The 21,951-nt window shown below is 34.1% G+C and overlaps 1 protein-coding gene across 4 annotated transcripts in view; it reads left to right on the top strand.

Annotated features, from left to right (window-relative positions):
- The window catches only part of LOC117115296 (gephyrin-like), a 43,927-nt gene that overhangs the window by 1,504 nt on the left and 20,472 nt on the right, over positions 1-21,951 (top strand). Inside the window, exons 2-9 of one of the 4 annotated variants that reach the window (XM_033259020.1) lie at positions 9,559-9,637; positions 11,043-11,103; positions 11,295-11,384; positions 12,178-12,272; positions 12,390-12,456; positions 12,692-12,811; positions 16,690-18,088; positions 18,444-21,925. In XM_033259020.1, the coding sequence (XP_033114911.1) occupies positions 9,559-9,637; positions 11,043-11,103; positions 11,295-11,384; positions 12,178-12,272; positions 12,390-12,456; positions 12,692-12,811; positions 16,690-18,088; positions 18,444-18,775 (2,243 nt within the window). In that variant the 3' untranslated portion in view covers positions 18,776-21,925. Of the gene's footprint in view, positions 1-9,558; positions 9,638-11,042; positions 11,104-11,294; positions 11,385-12,177; positions 12,273-12,389; positions 12,457-12,691; positions 12,812-14,308; positions 15,163-16,689; positions 18,093-18,443; positions 21,926-21,951 lie in introns of those variants that run through there. The other 3 variants (XM_033259022.1, XM_033259023.1, XM_033259024.1) reach the window with 3 other exon arrangements.

Here is a 21,951-nt window from a genome sequence, read left to right on the forward strand (position 1 = left end):
TGGTTAGCAGAAGGTGGCGATGCTCAGAGCTCTGCAGCAAGTGATTGAGGCCAAAATATTTCAAAAGAATTGAATTAAAATGATTTATCTAGTGATTTTTGTTCTGAAGATATACTGAAATGCCACACACTTAGTTTTTTTTTTTAGTTTTTTTAATGCATTTGGATTATATTGCATTTCAAATTTATAATAAATAAATAAATACTGTACAGTATCAGTATTACTGTACCTGTTTTACTTGCAAAATATCTTTAATATTTGTAAATGGTATTATAAGGGCTGTACTTTCTTCTTTAAAACAGTGTAATCCCATTCAATAGTAATCCTTTTGAAGCAAATATGTGACCTAGAATTATAAAACAAATTGTGAGGATTAATTTTGAAATATGTAATGTGCGAATTGATAACACAGTATGAAAATGGGGCTCAATATATACTGGAACAACTATTTTAATGTATGGCTTTGTACAATCTTGTGTAAAGTTATTCTATGAATCTGCTTATTTTTTAATGCGTGGATTATGCCTATGTCTGTATGCATGCTTATCAATTTGGTATTGGAATTTAAGAGAAAGCTTCAATTTTTTTCTTGTACACCATTTTTTGTTTAGTATTTTGAAATATATAGTTGAAGTTGCCTATGTCGTATCCAAAATGCCATTGAGAAATTGTTTGACCTTAACAAAATTTGACTTGCACTTACGGTATTGGAAAATTCAACAATTCGGCATGTAAAATTAGATTGACTTAGAAATTATTAGAGTATATTATTAGTCGTCTTAGGCAATTTTAACTGCACTGCTTTATTTATCATGTCTGATTGTCTTGTATTATTTACAATAGCCAAGATTTCTTCTTTCATGATGATATTCAACATCCATATTTTTGGTGCTTCACTTGGTTATTGATTATTGTACATACAGTAAATTCAAGACTACTGGTGTTACTAAATAAATATTTTGAAACACAATTTATTATCCTTGTACACAGCAAATAATTTATTACAAGTGTATTTTCTCACAGTTAATATAAAATTGTTTTACTGTACACAGAATAAAATTCTGATAGTGATTTGGTTCACTTTTAGGAATCCTGTCTCGGCCTGTTTCAGATTTTTTATGCTTTTATTTTGTTGTATTGTAACCGGTTGTTGTTTTTTATGTATTTTATTGAGACAAAATAAATGAAATGAAATGAAAGAAAGCAACATTGAAGCATTTAGGTATTACAATATATATCACTGCAATTAACACACTCTATTATCAAAATATTACATATATGTATTTATAGTTAGTTTATACCAATGTAAAAAATATGGAAGAACAAGTTACATTTATTTACTGTACATAAAATTCTAATTCATACTGTATTAGCTTCAAATTTTAAAATATGAGATGAGAGTGGGGAAGATACAAAAAAAAAAACATTGTACTGTACTTAACAACAAAATGTTCTTGAAATCAATTTTGCAGGCCTATCTGCATCAATAGCAACAATTTCAATTACAGACTAGGTCTGGAAGGTTACACACACACTTGACTAGTGCAGATATACAAAAGCTCTAGGCCAATGCTGACAAAATTTCCTTTCATGAGCGATGAGATTGTCAAAAAACAGATCATAGATGTCGCATGAATTTTCAAGAATGAATCCTTTACAAAGATTTGTTGCATTAATGAGGATGGTATCTTCCGTAACAATTTATAAATAATTCTTCCAACAAAAAGTTTATTTCATCATCATCTATAGCATCAAAAAACCCAGGGCAGTCTTCACAGCTTCTGGGAACTTGTCCCTAATCGATCACACAGTGCAAGATGGGATGACCCTTCTGTCAGATTTCTTTAGCCTACCAAATGAAAGCCATTGATATCCAACATGTTGACATTTCCTGTAAGAAGAGAAGTACAATAAAAAGTTTGAACAGACTAGTTAAAAAATTCAGAGTGACTTATTAGACCATTCAAAAATAATTAGTATTTATATTACAATATGTGAGGTCTCACTACAAAATGAGTCTCATTTTTACAAAATCAAAAAATGAGTTTACATTACATTTTGGTAGATCATATAAGTTTTAATTTGGTCTTTGAATAGCTTCCCTAGGCTAAAAAGATCCAGAGATGTTAGCATTTAAAGTTTATGTGCATGAGAACCAGGTTTTGAGAAAATCGGCCTCAAAGATAAATTAACTTGTACAAATAATAGGACTAGAATTAGAGAATATGCGAAGAGAACACTGTTTTAGTAAGAAAATTCACTTAAAAAGTACACAATCATAAAATATAAGTATTAAGTTATTCAAAAACATTAAAATCAAAATTTTGTAAAAATGTTGCCTTTGACCTATTTTGGTGAATATCTCAATATGATTTCACCAACGATGTGTCTCATTTCGTGGTGAGACCTCACATATCTTTATAAGGAATTAATCATTCTGGCACTAATCATCAATGATAATTTTTGTTGAAAATATATATATATATATATTTTAATTAACCATCACTGTGAAAAGCCCATATTCAAAGTGGTGTAACATAGCCACAACCTAAACAATTATTTTTCAATAGAATTAATTATTTCATTAATAAAATACTTTTTTTAATATAAAAATATAAATTAGTCTTTGAACTGAATCTATAACCATTGCCAATGTATCATGCAGAAGTTAAGTTCTGTGCAGATTTATTTTTCTTAGCCATTTTCCGCGCAAATTTGAGCTAGTTTTCGAGTTTTCATCCACATTCCACAACGAATAAACTAGCATTTTAGTAATAATGTAGTAGTAGTAGGTCATAGATAGTTCCATGGATATAATAATTAACAGGTAAATTAATGTACTTTATTTAAAATAGTGTTGTTTGTTTGTCTAATGTTTGAAATATTATTATTATAGGCTAGGCCTAAACTAGGGGCCTAGGCCTAGGTCGCGCCAGGCAGTAGAGTAGTATTCCGTATTCTCTATACATACATACAGTACTGCACTTAATGCAAGGCTATGCCTACACAGGTAAGACAAGTTGGTAACAAACCTTTTTAACGCCACTTACAAGATCACTTCCAAGACTTACTTATCTAAACCAGCAAACATATCTTTTTGAAAGATTCATTCTTTAAAAATGCCTTCGACTTATTATATTATTATTATTGAATATTGTCGCCAGTCCTAATTTTTCAATTTTCTGCTCGCGACGACCATTCTCATCAGTTGGCTGTGTCGTTACCAGCTCGTTATGGTTGAGTGAATCAGCTGAAACCCTGTCTAGCGCACTACAGATTTCCGAAATAAAAACTGGGGCAAACTGTTATTTTACACAAAATTGAGACATTTTCATAAGTGAAAACCCATATAAATTTACAAATTTACATTGGAATATCTAAAATTTGACACGATTTTTAATGGGGTTACCGAATGCAAGCCTTTGAAAGTCGGTACATTTTAGGAAATTCCCTATATTTTAACACTAGCTCAAAATCCTGTAGCACCAGGTTTTTTTTGGGACCCAGTTCACAAGCCTCGTTTTCGAATACCGCACTCCAAAATCGAGTGCCGTCACCGTCATTGTGGTTGCCCATCCCTCTATTTTAAATTAGATGAGTTTGCGAAAAAATCAGTGGATTATATTACGGTAGGTTTGTGTAAGTTAATAAATGTTTTAAGATTCATATATTTCGTTTTATCTATTTGAAACAAATGAATAGTGGATTTCATTAGGTTTGTGTAAGTTAATAATGTTTTAAGATTCATAATATAGAGGAAGAGAAAAGAAGAATGTTGATAATGTTAATATACTGCCAAATTTTATTATTTTTTTCGTAATATTATTAAAGCTTACAGTATTTGATGGTTTATGTTTCGTTGTATATTATTTCTAAGCCTATACGTTCTTAAATGATTGATTGATTTAAAGCAGAAAGTATATAAACGCCACAAAAAATCACATTATTGATGCCCTGTCCGGCAGCACTCAAAATTTCCGACTGACGCTGACAGGCTGCCGACCGACACTGTTTTTTTCCTATGATTTTGTGTATTGTTTTAGAAAAAAATTACATGAAATACATCGCCCTAAAATCAAGAACTTTAACTGTAAACGCCCTTCATTCAGCATTTGACATTTCCTTCCTTGTCTCGGATAACATTCCTGAATTGGCGGTGTACAAAGACTTCGTCTCCGATAACATTCTTGGATTGGCGGCGTACAAAACTTTGTGTCTTTATTCCCCCAAGAGTATCATTGTACCCTACTTTTTCTTTTTTCTTTTTGGCTTATATATTATTATGTATGTAGAACTGTGTAACTTTTTTCTTTTTTCTTTTCGACTTATATTATTATGTTTTTGCTGTTGGGTTTTTTGCATTTGGAGAGCGTGTTGTTTTAGAGGTGCTTGCACCTGTTGACACGGTCTCTCACTGGAATTTCTATTTATATATATATTTTTGTACTGTTGCCAGTGTAAAGCTGAATAAAATAAAATAAATAAAAAATACTTGTCGGAACGTTTCCCACTGAATTAATTGTTACTAGGCAACTTAGTACTTGCAGCTTGATACCTATTTAAAGCAATTTATTTCCATTCATGCCTATTAATTAATTATTTAAATACGGTAACCAATCAGTCACTTTTATCTAGAACGTGTAATCGCTTGTTTAATCATACATATATAATTATAATGAAGAATTAATTATATTATATACTTTATTCCAAGATAAAAATCAACTTTCTTGATAAGTTACAGCTATAGTTAAATTTCTTCCAAGCAATAAACTTTCAACATAGAATATTTTGCAGGATAAAATAATGTAAAACACTTCTTAACTAAAAATTATGCTATTAAAACTACTCTGTAAAACAATCTTAATTAATAATGTGCTAAATTACATATTTAAACAGTATTGTGTTCTTCTAAGTAGAAGTAAAAACAAACAATACATTACAGTATACCCCTAACCTGCGGCCAACATTGCACTGTGATATCTAATTCACGCATTGATTACATGTACACTACTCGGCGTTCCATACAATAACCCTTATTTGGGCATTGAATGTCTTACGGCTGAACAAGTGCACGGCCGAACCGGACGTCATAGCTCTCTGCTAGGCCTAGATAAGTTCTAAGTAACGGTGTCAAAGGTTAGTTAATAATAATATTTAATATTAGTCAAGGGGGCAACTTGGTTAGGGGGCAACTTTGCTAGGGGCAACTTGGCTAGGGGGCGACTTGACAGGGGCGACTTGGTTAGGGAGCGACTTGACAAGGGGGCGACTTTGTAAGGGGCGACTTTACAAGGGGGCTACTTGACTGGTATTCCGTTATTTTGATCGTCAATTGTGACGTCATCATTGCAACTCCTAATGTTGTTTGCCTAGGCCTATCCCCCAAAGTAGAATAATTTTTCACATAGTGTACACTTGATTTTTTTGGGGTTTCCGTGCAAAAAACGTACCTCATTTTTTCATCCCTGCGGAGAATTGTATTGAAAATTACTTTCGTAAAACATGGTTAGTTAGAATCCGAAGAAAGTTCTTTCAGATTCAATATTAAGTATGAACAATTGACATGTTGACAAAGACGCGAAGCCCGGTCCAAAAAGTCACGAAAACCTTAGACAATGGCAGCTAGACTTACCGAGTTTTTAAAGATTTTCTTTGCTATCAACTTTCTTTAACTTAAAGAAAAAATAAATTCTTAAAGAGAATTCAGGGCGGTGGTAAGTGGTATGCAAATGAATCATATATTCATAGTGTTAATCTATTTCATGGAACCTGGCAGGGAAATTGTTGTAAAAGCCTCTGTATTTCGCTCCCAAAGGAAGAGGGAAAAGCTGCATTCAGTCAACCTTCGTGTCGGCAAAGGCCAACTCACTGATGCGCACTGCTCGTGTAAATCTAGGTATCTATAACTAAGCATAGACATATAGGCCTAGGCTCACATATGTTTTGCGTACCAGCTGTCTAAGGAAATTAAAATGTCCGAGAAAAGTTTGATCATGTGACTAAATGACACTCGCTGATTAGTCGGTTTGTCTGTCAATCATTCTCATCGAGATGTTAATTAAGGAATTCCTTGAATCAATGGACCCTAAAAAATAAAAATGAATGTTTAATAGGAATAGGCCTTTTCCACAAATTGATAGACATCTTGAAGCAACCCAAGTCAGTAATGTGTAACCAACAGAAATAGATAAGCTTTGAGGCTAAATTCATGTCCTCATGTTATCTAAAAATTCATAACTCTATATCGGAGGGTCGTATCACATTATTTTTTTCTGGAAAATGTTCTCAAAAGATTATTTTACACCACTATGTGATTGAAAAAAATTGAAAAAAGTTCTTGACCTCTGAAATCAAGATGGAAAAAGAAAACCCTATCTAAATAGTGTATTTAAAAGGCCTATGCAGTAGAGTAGTACAAGTAGTACTCTAAACTAGCATTGTTTTAGTTACCATATGAGATCTTCTCATAGTTACCAACCATCTTGCATCGTGCGGGAAACACGCATTTTACAAAAACACATGCATGATCATAAATTTGTCACGCATTTAGCATGCAGTAGGTATATGCGTGATAACTAATAATTATCACGAATTCAGGGGAAAATGTATTTAACATTAGAAGAAATTGGTTTTATTAAAAATATATAAATGGTCATGCAGTAACTTGAGTCAGTGGCAGTATTTACGTGAATACTTAATTCACTGATACATTACTAAAAATTGATCAGTAGGCCTATGCCTATTAATTTTTTGTTTGTTTAAATATGAAATGTTTGTGTGCATATTTTGGGTGCTCAAATTAAACGTAATGTACATTAAAACTCAAATGTACCATTTTTGATAGGTGATGGTCTGCGACCTGTAGACCGCACACAATAGGCTCTAATTGTAACTTAAGAGCACTGGTGAATATTTATTACTTCGTAATTTGCATAACAAATTATTTATAAACCATGGCTTCCTACGATGTCATTATTTATATATAATGGCACTCGACCACAACGGTGGTTTATATGTTCTCAAAAGATTATTTTACACCACTATGTGATTGAAAAAAATTGAAAAAAGTTCTTGACCTCTGAAATCAAGATGGAAAAAGAAAACCCTATCTAAATAGTGTATTTAAAAGGCCTATGCAGTAGAGTATTACAAGTAGTACTCTAAACTAGCATTGTTTTAGTTACCATATGAGATCTTCTCATAGTTACCAACCATCTTGCATCGTATATCTTGTATCGTATATATTTTTATGCCTCCATGTTTATATATAATTGACAGTAAGAAACCATTATTTAGATATAATGACCTTGACACGTTAACGTGTGCATTATATTTGAAACAACTATAGAAGGAGATTGGAAACGACCCGAGATTTCCTTTGTTCTGCCATCCCGGTGATTCGTTGTGTGTTACATGCTTTTGATATGCAAATCCAGTCAACCAAACACTGTTGCAGCCAAGCGAATGCTTACTGCTCATGCTCAGTTCATAATCACTCAGCCACGTAAATGGACACAACTACCGAATAGGCGTCCCTGACATTGTAGCCGAACTTGTTCGTGGCCGAAACAGCCCTAGGCCTATAATGGCTAGGCCACACTGTAGGCCTAAACTAGGGCATAATTTAAGGCAGTATTTCGTATTTATAATCATGTATTCCATAAAGATATTTTATATAGGGTCAAACAGGTTTAGCTAATCTTTCGGTATATTATCTGCCAATGACTAATGGTTCATGAATATTAGAGAAAAGTGTATTTTAATAGCTGATGTTTCCAACATTCAATTGCTCAAAAAGCAGTAATTAATACGAAAATATGTCAATTGGACTGTATGTACATATTCTCTGATTCTGAACATGACTTACTAGGTACACACAAAAAATACCATTTCTGTTGTGGTAAATGATTTCAGAACATATATGTGCTTATAAATGTGTGTAAACTGTACTATGTATTTAGCGTGTTACTTCAATTCAGGCATTTTACCGAGTGTCGGGATCCGGTTAGGCCTAGCCCTGGATGGCTGAGGGTAGGTGTTGCCGAATTACACTCCTATTGTAGCCTTATGTACACATACCATAAATTTCAGACATTTAAACTGCAATGCATGTGTTTATGTATCTTGCCTTTCAAAGAAATTGCCAAAGTAAAAGTTTAAATATTTAAAAAAAATATTATACCTCTAATACTGCCACGAAAATATCCGCTTGTCCCGTGTGTGGAAGTTGCCCCCTTGCGGTTCAAACAATCTTATTTGCATATCAATGAAACACAAGACATCACAAACTAGAGAACAATAGAATCCAGTCGCGTTTCCAATCTCCTTGTATAGTTGTCTCAGATTATATACATATAATGAGTTTGAAGTCCAAGCACTATATACATATAATGGTTTTGCGACAGCTATTATTTATATATAATGAAATGTAAAAGCAGTTATTTATATATAATGAGTTTAAAGTCAATTCGTTATTTATATATAATGAAATCATCAGTGAACTTATTATTGTAATTTACTTTTTATTATTTAATGTAATGATTTGTTACCTTTTCATTATTTATATATAATGGAATCAGTGAACTCATTATATATAAATAATTGTATGTTACTTTTCATTATTTATATATAATGATGTGTTACCCTTTCCTTATTTATATATATATAATGAAACCAGTAACCTTATTATGTTTGGTTACCCTTTCATTATTTATAAATAATGAAATCAGTAAACTAATTATATATAAATAATGAAAACGTTAACGTAATTATTTACATATAATCTTTTAGATGTAAATGCATTATATATAAATAATGGTGATCTATTCAATTATATGTTTAATAATGAATTATATATAAATAATGGTGTTAAAAATGATAAATTTACACTTGACGCCTCATAGAGACAGCTATCTGGCATTCATCAAATTAGGGTTCAGCAAACTGGCCCAAAGGTGAATAAGAGCAGCTCTTTAGGCTCATTCCTACTTCTTACTCCAGTAGATTTAATCTACAGTACTAATAAAGATTAGGCAAAATTAAATTATTGTTAGGTTGACCAAGATGTTCGGTCAGTCAAATTGTTTTTTAAATCCTGAAATTGATATTTCTATTCAAACTGCAGCAGTAGGCTAAATATTAAGGTATTTGTTAATGCAAATTATGGATCATACTGTAATGATCACAGTTTGTTAATACTAAACATGCCAGTAACAGAATCATTAAATTTATGGTACGTCACCATGTGTAAAAAAATATGGTTTTTGAAGGAAAATCACCGGTTGGGTGTCTTGATGTTACGGTGACCATGAGATTACTCTGACCATAGCCTCCTAATGACGGTCAGAGTAATCTGATATCAAGACAACCCACAATTGGATTTACATCAAAGACCATGATTTTTTACAAATAGTGTACTGAAAGTTTAATGATTTTGTTATGAATGATACTTTTTAACTTATGTTGCATTATAGTAAAAATCATATTTGAGACTAATATTTTATTTAAATGATTTCTGTTTTGACAGAAGATTTATGAGATATTTGCATTCTATTGCAGTTAGTGATAGTTGTTTCAACAACACAGCCCAGGATAAAAGTGGATTGAATCTGAAGCAGATTGTTGAAGACAAAGAAAGGTTTGTATAGAACACTTTCAAGCAATTTTATTGAAGAAGAAAATTGTGGCATAGGCCTAAATACAAGCAATCTGGTTTTTTTTAGTAATCTTCATGCAAAGGGCTCCACCATAAATGTACCCCTAATTTTAGTGGAATTTTAATACACTACGCTACATTATGTGCGTATAATAATTTGACACCTCAAAAATACTTTTGTGATCACTTACTGTAGTAAAAGTACCATTTAAGATATTGGCTAAAATGCAAGCAATCATAAATGAGAACTTTCAGCATTCTTCCAAGTAACTTGAAGCACTAGATGTAGGTTTCTGCATGCAGTGCACCCTCCTAATACTTAACAGTTGTCCATACTAAGTGACAGTAATGAGTGAAGTTTTTTCTGAATGGATCCAATCTTGTCGATGTCTGACTTGATGTGAGGATTCCAAACAGCCCAGGCATACTCACATATGGGTGAAACCAAGGAATTATATACAGTACAACAAATGAAAGTGGATATACTGTACAATTTTGTGAGCATGTCTTCTGTTTAAAGATTGTCTGCGTCATTGATAGCCAGTTTGTTGGCTGTCTACTTGCAAGCAATCTATTGATTTTTTTTGTGGTCTTTCTCGAAGCAAAGGTTTTACCCTCCCGTACAAAAAAGCATGTGTGGCTCAGTGTGTAAGGTGGGGGTTCGAGATATATGTTAGTCATACTGCTTGTGGATGTATCTAAGGGGTCAGCGGGAATGCACGGAAATCACGCTCAAGTATTAAAAATTCACCTTAAATCACATTATTTTGATTTTAGGAGCTACGATACCTCCCCTCACCTAATCTTTGAGCACCACCTCAACCCCCCTCTCCTCACCTTCACATTCCATCAGGCTCTCCCTCCCCCCCCCCTCCTAAAGATGCCACTGAGGAGTATAAATGGGTACCTGATAGGAGGTGAATAATTTGAAATGTAATTAGGGAGTGGAGGAGGTTGCATGTTGTTTATGTTTGATTCTGTATCCAATGACAAGTGAAAAAATTCACCTTGGGCAGTTTTGTGGATTTGCACTATATAAATCCTAACATAAATGTAAATTGTATATATAGATATAACTTAAAACCTCAAAAAGAAGCCCAGTGGGCTAAAACTCAAAAAGATGCCCCTCTCTTTTAACTTAGAAAAGGGGGGGGGGGGAGAAAGAAAAAAGCCCTCGTTTCTAGATGCGCTTCTTTTTGATATAGTACTTACATTAAACTGTGAATGAATGTCAAGTAAACAGAATGAACAATGTAGGTTATTTGATGTCTCTTAATTATACACTGTGTTAGAGACTGAATCCTGTGGGTTTCTTTTTGAGGTTTACAGTATACCCTGTAAAATTCTGATAAAATAACATAATTTTTTATTTTTGTCCTCATTGTAGATCTTTTGTAGGTGAAGTAGTCAAATATTCAATAGTACCAGATGAAATAAAACAAATTAAGGTAGTTTCCCTTATTTTTATATCTTTACTATTCTTAAAATATATTTCTCGCATAGAATCATACCAGGAAAGCAGTGTTCTGTATTTTGAAATATGTGACAGACTTTATCCTTTTGTTTTTGAAATATTCCTTAATGAATCTTTTTGTGTTATAGTTATATTAGTAATAGAATTGTCTATCTTCAATTTTAGAACACCTTAGTTGACTGGAGTACTGAAAACTTGAACGTGATCCTTACAACAGGGGGAACTGGATTCACTGCCCGAGATGTGACACCAGAAGTAGGTCAATGAATTTATCGCACACTAGTTTCCCACCTTCTTGTAAGATGCATCTGGAGTGAGCTGTTTCTTGGTGGTTAAAATGCTTGCTTTTCGTGCTCCTAGGGTTGTGGGTTAATGTCCTGTGACACCAAGATATTTCTCAGGACTAAAATTAGACTAGGATAAAAGTAGAATAAAAAGAAAAGGGAAATTGTGTTGGAGATGTCAGTTTATTAAAGTAATAAAGTAAAAACAGGAGCTGTTAGCTTACTTGCCAGAATGTTCTTTTCTCTTTCCTTGACATTTTTGGTCAATGTAGTACTGTATGTTGACACAAACTAAATGCTTCCTCCTTTCCTTGGCTCTTCTTAAGCCACTTTCATACAAAGCTACGTTGCTGCAATATTACAGGAATCTTCCCATCATTGCCTTCTGTTTGAAATCATGGCTAACTGCAGCCACAATATGTTTGGTTATGCGGCGTTCCTCCTCAGACCTAGTAATATTACTGCAATATTTCCATTACAGTGCATTCTAAAGTGTGTCTGAAATGAAAGCAGGTCATATTCCCACAATGTTACTCCTTAGCAAGAATTTTAATACCTTGTTTAGCGAACCCTCCGACCGCCAAGAGTAGCAGTTGGTAAGAATAGCAGCTCTGTCTAAAACAGCTCTACTGTTAGTATCTTGAATTATAGAAAATAATTCAAAGTACTACTGCCCCTATAGTACCTTGAATTACTTTTCTGTATAATTATCCATCTTGAAACTGATACAAAAAAATATATAAAAATTAAATTTTTGTTTTCAGGCTACAAGGCAAGTGTTAGACAAGGAGGCTCCTGGTCTTGTTGTTGCCATGCTTGTAGGTTCTCTGAAAATAACACCTTTTGCGATGCTCTCTAGGTAAGCAATATTCCTTAAATGTTAATAATTGCTGCTATGTCTTTCTTTCTTTCTATAATAGGAAGAGTTTTTGCTTTCAAAAAATATTCCATTTTATGTCTTTATCATTTTTAATAGGCCTGTTTGTGGAATTCGTGGACAAACTCTTATAGTTAATCTTCCTGGCAGTGCTAAAGGGTCAAAGGTACGACTGATATTTATTACATCTACATCTAAAATTACTACTACCGCTACCACCACCATCGCTATCACCACATCCACCCCCTCTGCCGCTATTGTAATCAACATCACCAACCTCTGCTTCCCTCACTGCCGCTACCCACCACTGTCCCCATCGTCACCCCCATAACCATCTCTACCACAATCCCTAATAACCATGAACATTTATATTTATATTTATATATTTACTATTTAATCAGGAGTGTCTAGACATGATTCTTCCATCTTTGAAGCATGCAGTTCATCAGTTGCGTGGTAATAAAAAACAAGTGGCAACATCTCATGCCTCAATGACACAGCCAGGTTCTCACCAGTCCCAGGTTGGTTTATGGTGCCTTTTCATTTTAATCTGCTTGCATATAACATTGCAAAGTCTAGTGTATTGTAAAGTACCATAAAGAACCATGCTGTTGGGCTAATTATGCCAATTAGGTTATTGGTACATAAAATTATACTCCAAACATCATAAAAGTTTGTGGGCTCTTTGTAGAAACTTTCCCCTATGACCGAAATCCTGGCCCATAATTCTACCAAAGAATAAGGTAACTATTAGAGCAGCATACCTCAGTCGGGTAAACTTGTGGTAGCTACTGTGTGTGTGTGTGTGTGTGTGGGTATGTGTGTGTGTGCTGAACCATGGTGATCTAATTGTTAACCTTTGGTGCTTGGTTTATTTCCATTCGCTGCTCTTCTTGTGTTTCAGGTGGAGGGCTGAAATGAAAGTATAAAAATATTGTACTGTCTACCCGAAAAGATGCTTAAACTATTAGTCCCATGTACAATATTAGTATGTTAAAGAACACAGTTCACATTGTTAACGAGTAGGAGATTGTCTGCCCGTGTATTGCCCAAACACTGCCAGAAAGAGATTGGACTTGTGTGAGAGGGACCATGTTTAAAACCTGCCAATGCCATACATGCTTGTGTCCTTTGACAAGATGCTTTGCTTTAATTATCTCATCATTTGGATGGGACATTAGGAGTAGGAGTTTGTCTCTCAGTGTACCGACCATGGTAGATGCTGCACTGCGATCGCATGGAGTTTAATCTAATTGGCGATCCGCTTCATGAGCAGATTTTTTTTAAAATTCCTTCTTTCTCCCCATTTCCTTTTTCGCATGATATCTCAAAATTGCAATGAGCTACAAACATGCTCGCTTCAACGAACATTTGGCTTGGCCTGGAATAGTCACGGTGAGCTGTCCAATGTCTATGACATCATTTTCCAAGATGTGCATTTGAGCGTATCTCGCTTATCCGTGATCGAACGTCTTCCAACTTTGAGTATGTTGTAGCTGATACAATTGATATGTGACGTTTTTTTTACATTTTGATGGTGTCATCATGGTCAAAATAAATGTTTTTTTTTCTGACCACCCTCATCTTTCTTTCCTCAAAACTTTGATGACCCATATCATATTAACCATTCGTCATTTCTGAATCATATTCAGTGGGCATAAACTTCAGGTCAAGGTTGAATGTCATGTACTTGAATTTTCCATGCGCGTACGCGTGCGTCAAAATTTATATAGATTAAAATTATGCCTATTTTTAATCAGTTATAGCTCCTTAGGATGAAAGGTAACCCCCAATATTCTGAAAAGCACATGAGTTGTAGATATGATTTTATACAGTAGATCATTATGGCTGATCAGACATTGTGACGTCATCATATTGCCATCTGAATTAAAAAAAACTGAAATTTTATTCATGAAGTAATTATTTTTATACTCATTGAACGTATCTCGCTTATTCTTGATCGATCGTCTCCCACCTTCGAGCATGTTATAGCTGAGACATTGTACAGTATTATCTATGTGGGCTCTTATCTATGATGTTTCTGAAGACGAGTTAGACTGTGCAATGGGTTTATTATAGTATGTTCTAAATGTCCTCTAAATACTCCATCCAACCAGTGATAGAATATCTAAAATTGGAACCTGATGTTTATGTGCAGTTGAAACTGCTGCTGCTCGCTTTTAGTGTGCTTTGTAAAGTTTGTATCAATGCCTGATTTCTACAGAACGGTATGAAGCCAACGTGATATCGTTTCCTTCGTAACAACGCAATATGGTTTCCTGTAACTGAAGAATTACTGTGTAGTGTCACCTCTGAGAGACTCTGTACGAAGGAGGTATTCATTTAATAGAAGATATACTCACAATCTTTCAGCATTTTGGTACGATTGGGTTCCTGTTAAACCTGTGTTCCCTGGTCTACTTTGAGTAAATCTTGAATACTAAAATTGACTGAAATTGTGTTCATAACCATATAATCAGTTCTAAGGAGATGTAAGGGTCTGGCACCGCTGTGCTGTTAATAATGCAATAAGCATGTATAGCCCATATGATAAAAATGTCATCTTATTAGGCGCACGTATCCATCTCTTAGTACAGCTGCTCGCGGTGCAGTTTTCCACCTGCAGAGTGTAAATGTAGCATTTTTTCTGCATTATTATTTTGAATTAATTAATTTTATTCAAAATTATTTATTTATTTTTATGTATATTTATTTATGACAGACCTGACATGGAAGGAAAGATAGGCAAAATAGATGCAAATACTCTTCGGGGTCACCATCCATCACCACCCTGGTGCATTCCCGGACCTCTGCCTAGGTGGCTCGAACAAAGGATATGTTAAGTCCCTGAGTCCCAAATCGGCTACAGGAGGTAAACTTCTTAAGTAATTTAATACAATATTGTATCTAGGAGTTGGTGGGTTCAAAATATAAACTCCTCAAACAAATCTACTGATCCATGGGTGGGTACCTATTGTATGCAAGCTATTTTTAATTATAAACGATGAGAGTGCACATTGTGCCGTATTTAGTGAGCTATAGCTCTTTGTTCTATCATACATTTCAGTTAAGAATATCAGCACTGTGTGTACATTCGCATGAATCTTGTCAACACCATTAGTTTTTTACAGAAGTCTACTGAGCGTTTAATATGTACCCAATACTGGTTCCGTGTCGAATGTCTCCAGGAGCTCATAAATATGTCTGTTGTTCTCAAGTAAATCAAGGTTAAGTCAGTGTAATATCCCAGTACCTGATTGGGTTAATAGTTTTTTCATCTATATAATATCAGTGATTCTTCTATTAACATATCTTTAAATTTTGGATAACAGTCTTATGTTGGCCATTTTAGGACTACCAGGATGCCTTCGGCACCTTCCAGTGATATTTTTTGTAGGCAACGTCCAATCAAACAAAACAGTGGGAAAAAATAAAAATAATATTCTTGCCAATATCCTTTCACAATGTTTCAATCATTTTTCACTTTGATGATGTCATCATGGTCAAAATGAATGTTTTTCTAACCTCTTTCTTTAAATCTTTGACCACCTGAGAGAGGGCAGCAGACTTGATATTTTCTGCACAGTTTGAAAATCCCAGCTACAGTGTTTTTCCATATTTAGTCACTTTTAAGCGCTGGGAGATTTATTTTGCCTGACAAGCGGATCACCTAGCTCATCCTCAGTGACGAGTTCAAGTCTAGTTTTCCTTATTGATTTTCAAGAAATTCCAGTATATACCTGTATAAGGCCAAAAATATAAGTTATTGTGTTGCCCTTAAATGGAAAAATTTTTATATTGATATATTGATGCCTACAGTAGAACTGCAGTTTAAACTCAAGGCTTGACTATATAGGTTTCATGATGCCGTCCCAACCAGGCCCAGCCTTGCTAGCCGACCACTGCCAATTTCTGTAAACTCTATTCACCTTTAACTTAAAACTACGAGTAGGTTGGAGGCTAAAGTGATGGCTATGCCTAAACCTTTTTTTTAAATTTTCCAATATACCATAATGATTTAATGATCTTTGTTTCCAGCAACCACATGAAGTACTAGGACAGTAGTAGTAGAAAATGGCTTGCCTAGATGAGTAGGCTAGACCTAGATAGTTTCGTGCGTAGACAGCGTGAGAGATCTGATGTTGCGTGCATTTTAATGACCTTGTGCATGCATTCATGGTCCGATTTGGGTCAAAAATACATGTCTGTTAGATTTTATGTTTTAAATGTTAATTTTCAGAAGTGATATTTAGGGAATTTGTAATTTTTTTTTTATGGCCTAATATATACATTTACATTTTATTTTTCACTTGTCTCTACATGTCTTATCTATTTTATTTTTACTTTTGTGTATATTAAATTCATCAAAGCCAATCCACCATACTTTGGGTGTCTTTAGGTACTGGATGAAATGCCTTCATCATGGAAAAGAAATATATCCAAGGGGAAAAAGCAGAATTCATCTCAAGATCAAGGAAAGAATCAACAAAAAATGAGTGAATCCACAAAATATGTTTCATCAAAAGAGCCTAAGAAAAGAAATTTATTTGGTAGATCCATCCCAGAGCATCTTAGATCACCAGGCCTTGACAAAGAGTGTTTCGTTTTAATCAAGCGACATAAAACAAATATTGATATGTTAGATAATTGCATAATGAATGTTAATCGGGATTCCTGTGCCTGTGATGATAGCAACTGTGATGTTGGTGGTGATGGAAACATATCACAGGATTCATTAAGTGGTTCAACTGTGCATCCTGAATGTACCATAAATTTACCAGAACTGCTATTGCATCCAGAGACAACTATAAATCAATCAAAGTCAGGTGATACTCATCAACAATTCACCATAAGTAGGGAACAATTTACAAGTAATTCTCTCACCAACAGAAATTCTGGGAAAAGGGATTCCCAACAGAATATGAAAAGAGGAGAAGTTAATGTTTCGCCAGAAGTAAACCAAAGTCTTGATTGTGGAGATAACTTTTATGAGAACTTAATCAGAGAAAATGATGTAGACATGGAAAGGCATATGGAAAATCTGGCAGGTGGCGCTAATTGTGTTAAGAGTTTGAGCGCTACAGACAGTGGTAGTAGTTGCAGAAAATCAAAGACAAGTTGCCATGAAGAAAAAAATTGTGTTATTGAGCGGGAAGATGAAGAAGTGTGCGAGGATGGTGGGTCTGAGATGGATATTAGTAGACTTTTGTCAACAGTTTCTCGCAGAGAAAAACAGTCAAATATTTGTTCAAAGAAAATTCTAACTAAATCACCTGGGAATACAAAGGATTCTCTAGACATCTATGACTATGAATCTTCTGACAATGTGAGTAGTGTGAATGTTGAAAAAACTAATGAAGCTGTTGTCAGTCATTGTAGAAGGTCTGGCAAATGTCAGAGTTCAAAGTCAAAACGTAAGAAAAAAGACGATGGATGTCACGTATCAACAAGAAACTACATTGCACCAGTTGGGATTGGCCTTCAGAAGTTCCTACTTAATTTGGACCTACTCCAAGGGTTAAAACTGCATCATGGAAAACGTGACGTAAAGCGAAAATTTGTTAAGATGCAGCGGCAAGAGACAGCCATGAAGATCAAATCATGGCAGAGGGGTCAGCGTATTCATGAGAATGTTCGCTATGATGACCACTTTTTGTTAACTGAAGAAGGAAAAAAGTTAGCTCAGCAAATGAAGAGACGGGAACGTAGAGTGCAATATGTTGTTAATTGGTACATATGGTGCCCAGGTCATGGAAACTGTCTGCGCAAGTGCGGTGGATACGGCCAATGTGTTGAAGGTAGGTAAGTCTGTGTACTTTGAATTTCAATCCCAGAGAAAAAAAAATATGTTTTAAAATTATTAGTAAAAAGTACCCTTTACATGGAATTTGTCAAAATTCACACATTTGAAATTTGTAATTTTTTAAAAATATGAGGTGTTATAACATGTTTGCCTGCCTTACTGTGAAAAATTAGACCTACCTACAGGCTTGAATTTGTATTTGCAGAGAAATTATGATTTGTTTTTTTTTTCCATTCCGTAATTGTTTTATATCTGATAATTTTGTAGGCTGTAAAGGAAAAATTTAGAAACTGTAATGGTTTGAGTTCTTTTTCATTGATTACTTTTTTTCTGATCTGGTTATTTTTCAGGTTGTAAAGGAAAAATTAACAAACAGGATCGACACAATTGCAGTGTTCTTATCAATTTAAAACTTTATCCAAATAATATAAAAATGTGGGTTATTAGCATCAGTGGTGACCATATTCCCCCTGGAAACCCCACTCGCTGGATACCACCGGCAAGTGATAGATTACAATTAGATGATGAAATGCATGATAGTATATTAAGTATGGTTGCTGAAGGTTGTACATTGAATGAGATCTACAGAAGACTTCAAGCAGAAAACCAGGACAGAGAAATTCCTCACATCAAGAAAATAAAAAGTTTCATTGGTTATTTGAAGTACCAACAGACTAAATAAGCATGATGACTTACAATACAATATGTATATATTGCTTTAATCATTGAAACATCAGTTACTATTTGAGTTTGGTAATTATGCAAAAGTGGATGACACCTTATATATATACAATGTTTGTGTAATATGATACTTTTTCTATTTTTTCTGAATACATTATTAACTTCAGATTGAATTTAATCTATATAATCTCCTAAATAAATCTCTTAAACAAAATTCTGTACAAATATATATTACTAGATATAAAAAATAATGTTAAAAATACTTAAAATAATAGGATTGATATTTAAGTATTTTTTCAAAATTATCAATCAGAGTACTTTAAAGGCTAAGTAATAAATGTGTCTGTCTTTTACCAAAACTAATGAACCTTTTATTAATTCCAAAGTTTGGTATTGGAAAATATTTAATGTTTACATAAAGCTAGTTTTGATAGGGGTAGCATTTTATTTTTATGAAATAAATTTTTGTTGTTGATCAGCAAATTGAATATGTAAATTTGGTAATAGAATGACAAGTCATATAAACATAATAAATTTTTAATTGAGTCCCGAGTAACATTTCACATATCCTTGTTATTATTAATAAACTGTAAATATTTATTGAATGGAATGTAAATGATCCTTATCTTTCTGGACTAGATATTTTGTTCAGACTTTGTAGGCATTCTATGATAATTAGTTTGAATTGTATTATAAGTTACATATTGTATATAAAATTTGTTTATTAATTGTTTGGGATATCCACCACAACTGATAAAGTAGAGTAGGTCTCGGGTGGGGACACATTGATATTTCAACTCTCAACACTCCCAATTTATTCATTAGCACCGATCTTGGGAACAGCAGTGATGGGTGTAAGTAATTTGTAAATGAAAGCTTTTGTCAGTCTGTTACCATCCGTCTGTTACCAAAACTATATTGATAAAAGTCATAACTAACATATCAACAAAAGTGGAAAATAAATGCTATGGATTTATTAGAATATGTTTAAATATTAATGAAAAAACTGTACAACGCTTTCTGGAATGTTTGTGTTTAGCCATGTCTCACAAAAACACTTAACATTCGCTTCTCTAAAATCTGACAAATACTTTGTGCTGGCACGTAATTCATCTACTTTATTTTTTAGGCTGCGAACATTTCCGAAAATAACTGTGGGAAGAGGTGGGTTAAAATGTCGTCACAACTAGTTTATTCAACTACAACAGCATATATTTGATATGTATCAATGTTTGTGTTGTTGTCCAGTTCTTTAACCACTTTTCGTATGTCCCCAAATAACAACTCAGTGGGTTTCATAGCTGGTTGACAATCTCAGGTTTAAGTAGCTCTTTCCTCAGGCACAACAATTCCAAATTTGCATTAGCCAATAAGGCTATGGCATCTTGGCCTTGCGTGTCAAGATTTTTTGTATTCTGGGCATACCTAGCCATCACTGTCATACCCTTAATGAGTGGCTTCTGAATACGTTGCCGTTGTAGATCATGGTATCAAGTCTTGGCTGTATGCTCTCCCATATTAAATTTGGATTTTTTGAACGTGGAAGCATTTGTCACAATGGTAATGTGAAGTTCCGCTTGTTACTTCTTTGGGCCTTGTTGACTCTCCCCTCCACCAACCAAAGAATATTACCCCTTTCAGACAGACCTGCAAAACGGTATTAATACCGTATTTCTCGAACGCCGGCGTTCTATGTGAAAGGGTAAATATGCCTAAACGTCGGCTTCAGTTAGACCTCCTCGGGACCTAGTCTTAATACCGCATTAATACCGTAGCAAGTTTTGCCCAACTCGATGTGAACGGGTACAGGGTTCATCGCCGTCTTACGCACTGAGGCATAACAAATCAGACGGTCACACGAGCAGCCATCAACCGCTGCTGCAGCTAACAAAGCCGATGAAATTGCTAGCTGACAGTTCTTTAGACGCGAAAATCGCCTGCACCTAGCTGCTCGAAATTCAAGCCGGCCTCGCCTTAAACGCTTCCTAAATTCTTTCTTCCCTTGAACGAAAAGCATTAGAAACCTTCTGTTTCTCAATTTTTATGTATTGCAAACATAGCAAGCATTAAAAAACATTTGCAAAGCAGCAGTTTTATGACTTCATCTCTGGCCATATTGGATTAATGAAGTAAACAAAAACTTGCGCCCTCTTTGTTAACTCTCTCTTTGTCCAAAAAAAAAAAAAAATATTCAAAATACTGATGAATACTGTATTTATTAGATGGTGTATTAGGATAGTAAGAAATGTCTATTGCTAGACAATGTACATATGTTTTTTTTTCCTTAAATCTTATATTGTGAATTATTATTGTTGCACAATAGCGATTGTGCCTCTGTTACAAAAGAGAAACAATAAAGTTATTATTATTGTTAAAAAGCACAAGTGCCACAGACATCAAATACTCCTTCACGCAAGAAGCCTTTCAGACAGGATACGGTATTATTACCGGATTTTAACTAGCTGTTTGAAAGGGTCTGCGCCGGCAATAACGGCGGCGTGATTAGGGTATTATTGCGGTATTTTCTGTCTGAAAGGGACTTAAGTGTATTGGGATGCCAATGTACAGGTTAGGGGTTTGAGTGAGACCACCTGATGAGACTTCCCACGGAACAAATTGTACTAAATAATAATGCCATAGGGAAAATATTACTTTGTTGTACTTTAAAAAGTACTTCTCAAAGTTTAAAAGTAACACTTTAACAGGAATGTTTTATACTATGGTACAGTATCTGTGAATATCCTTAATTATAATAAAATTTGTGAGGAATACAATTAGTGATATTTGAGCTTTTGTATGTTTTGTGATTAAAAAATGAAATCTTATAAATGGAAAAGACTTTTATTTGTAACAGTCACTGCAAAGGACTGGCTGCTATCACACCTACCAGTATTGCTACAGTGTATAACAATGTGAAAATATATAGGTAGATACTGTATATAAAAGGTGAATGAATATTTGAGGACTGTTTCTACTTTCATCATTCACTTATTTGTAGTTACATGTTATACCATTATTCCTGACAAGGACAGTCATACTCGTTTTCAATTGCAAGATGTGGGAATGTGTAATTTGTGTGTTTAATTCCCCCAAAAATATTCACATTTTTACAGGAGAAATTCATTATTAAATGCCAACCACAGAAAATTTACTTTACTACAATTAATGCGTTTAGAT

Source organism: Anneissia japonica, unplaced genomic scaffold (assembly GCF_011630105.1).
Source record: "Anneissia japonica isolate Jap-2015-1 unplaced genomic scaffold, ASM1163010v1 scaffold287800_len1627635_cov199, whole genome shotgun sequence".
NCBI lineage: Eukaryota > Metazoa > Echinodermata > Crinoidea > Comatulida > Comatulidae > Anneissia > Anneissia japonica.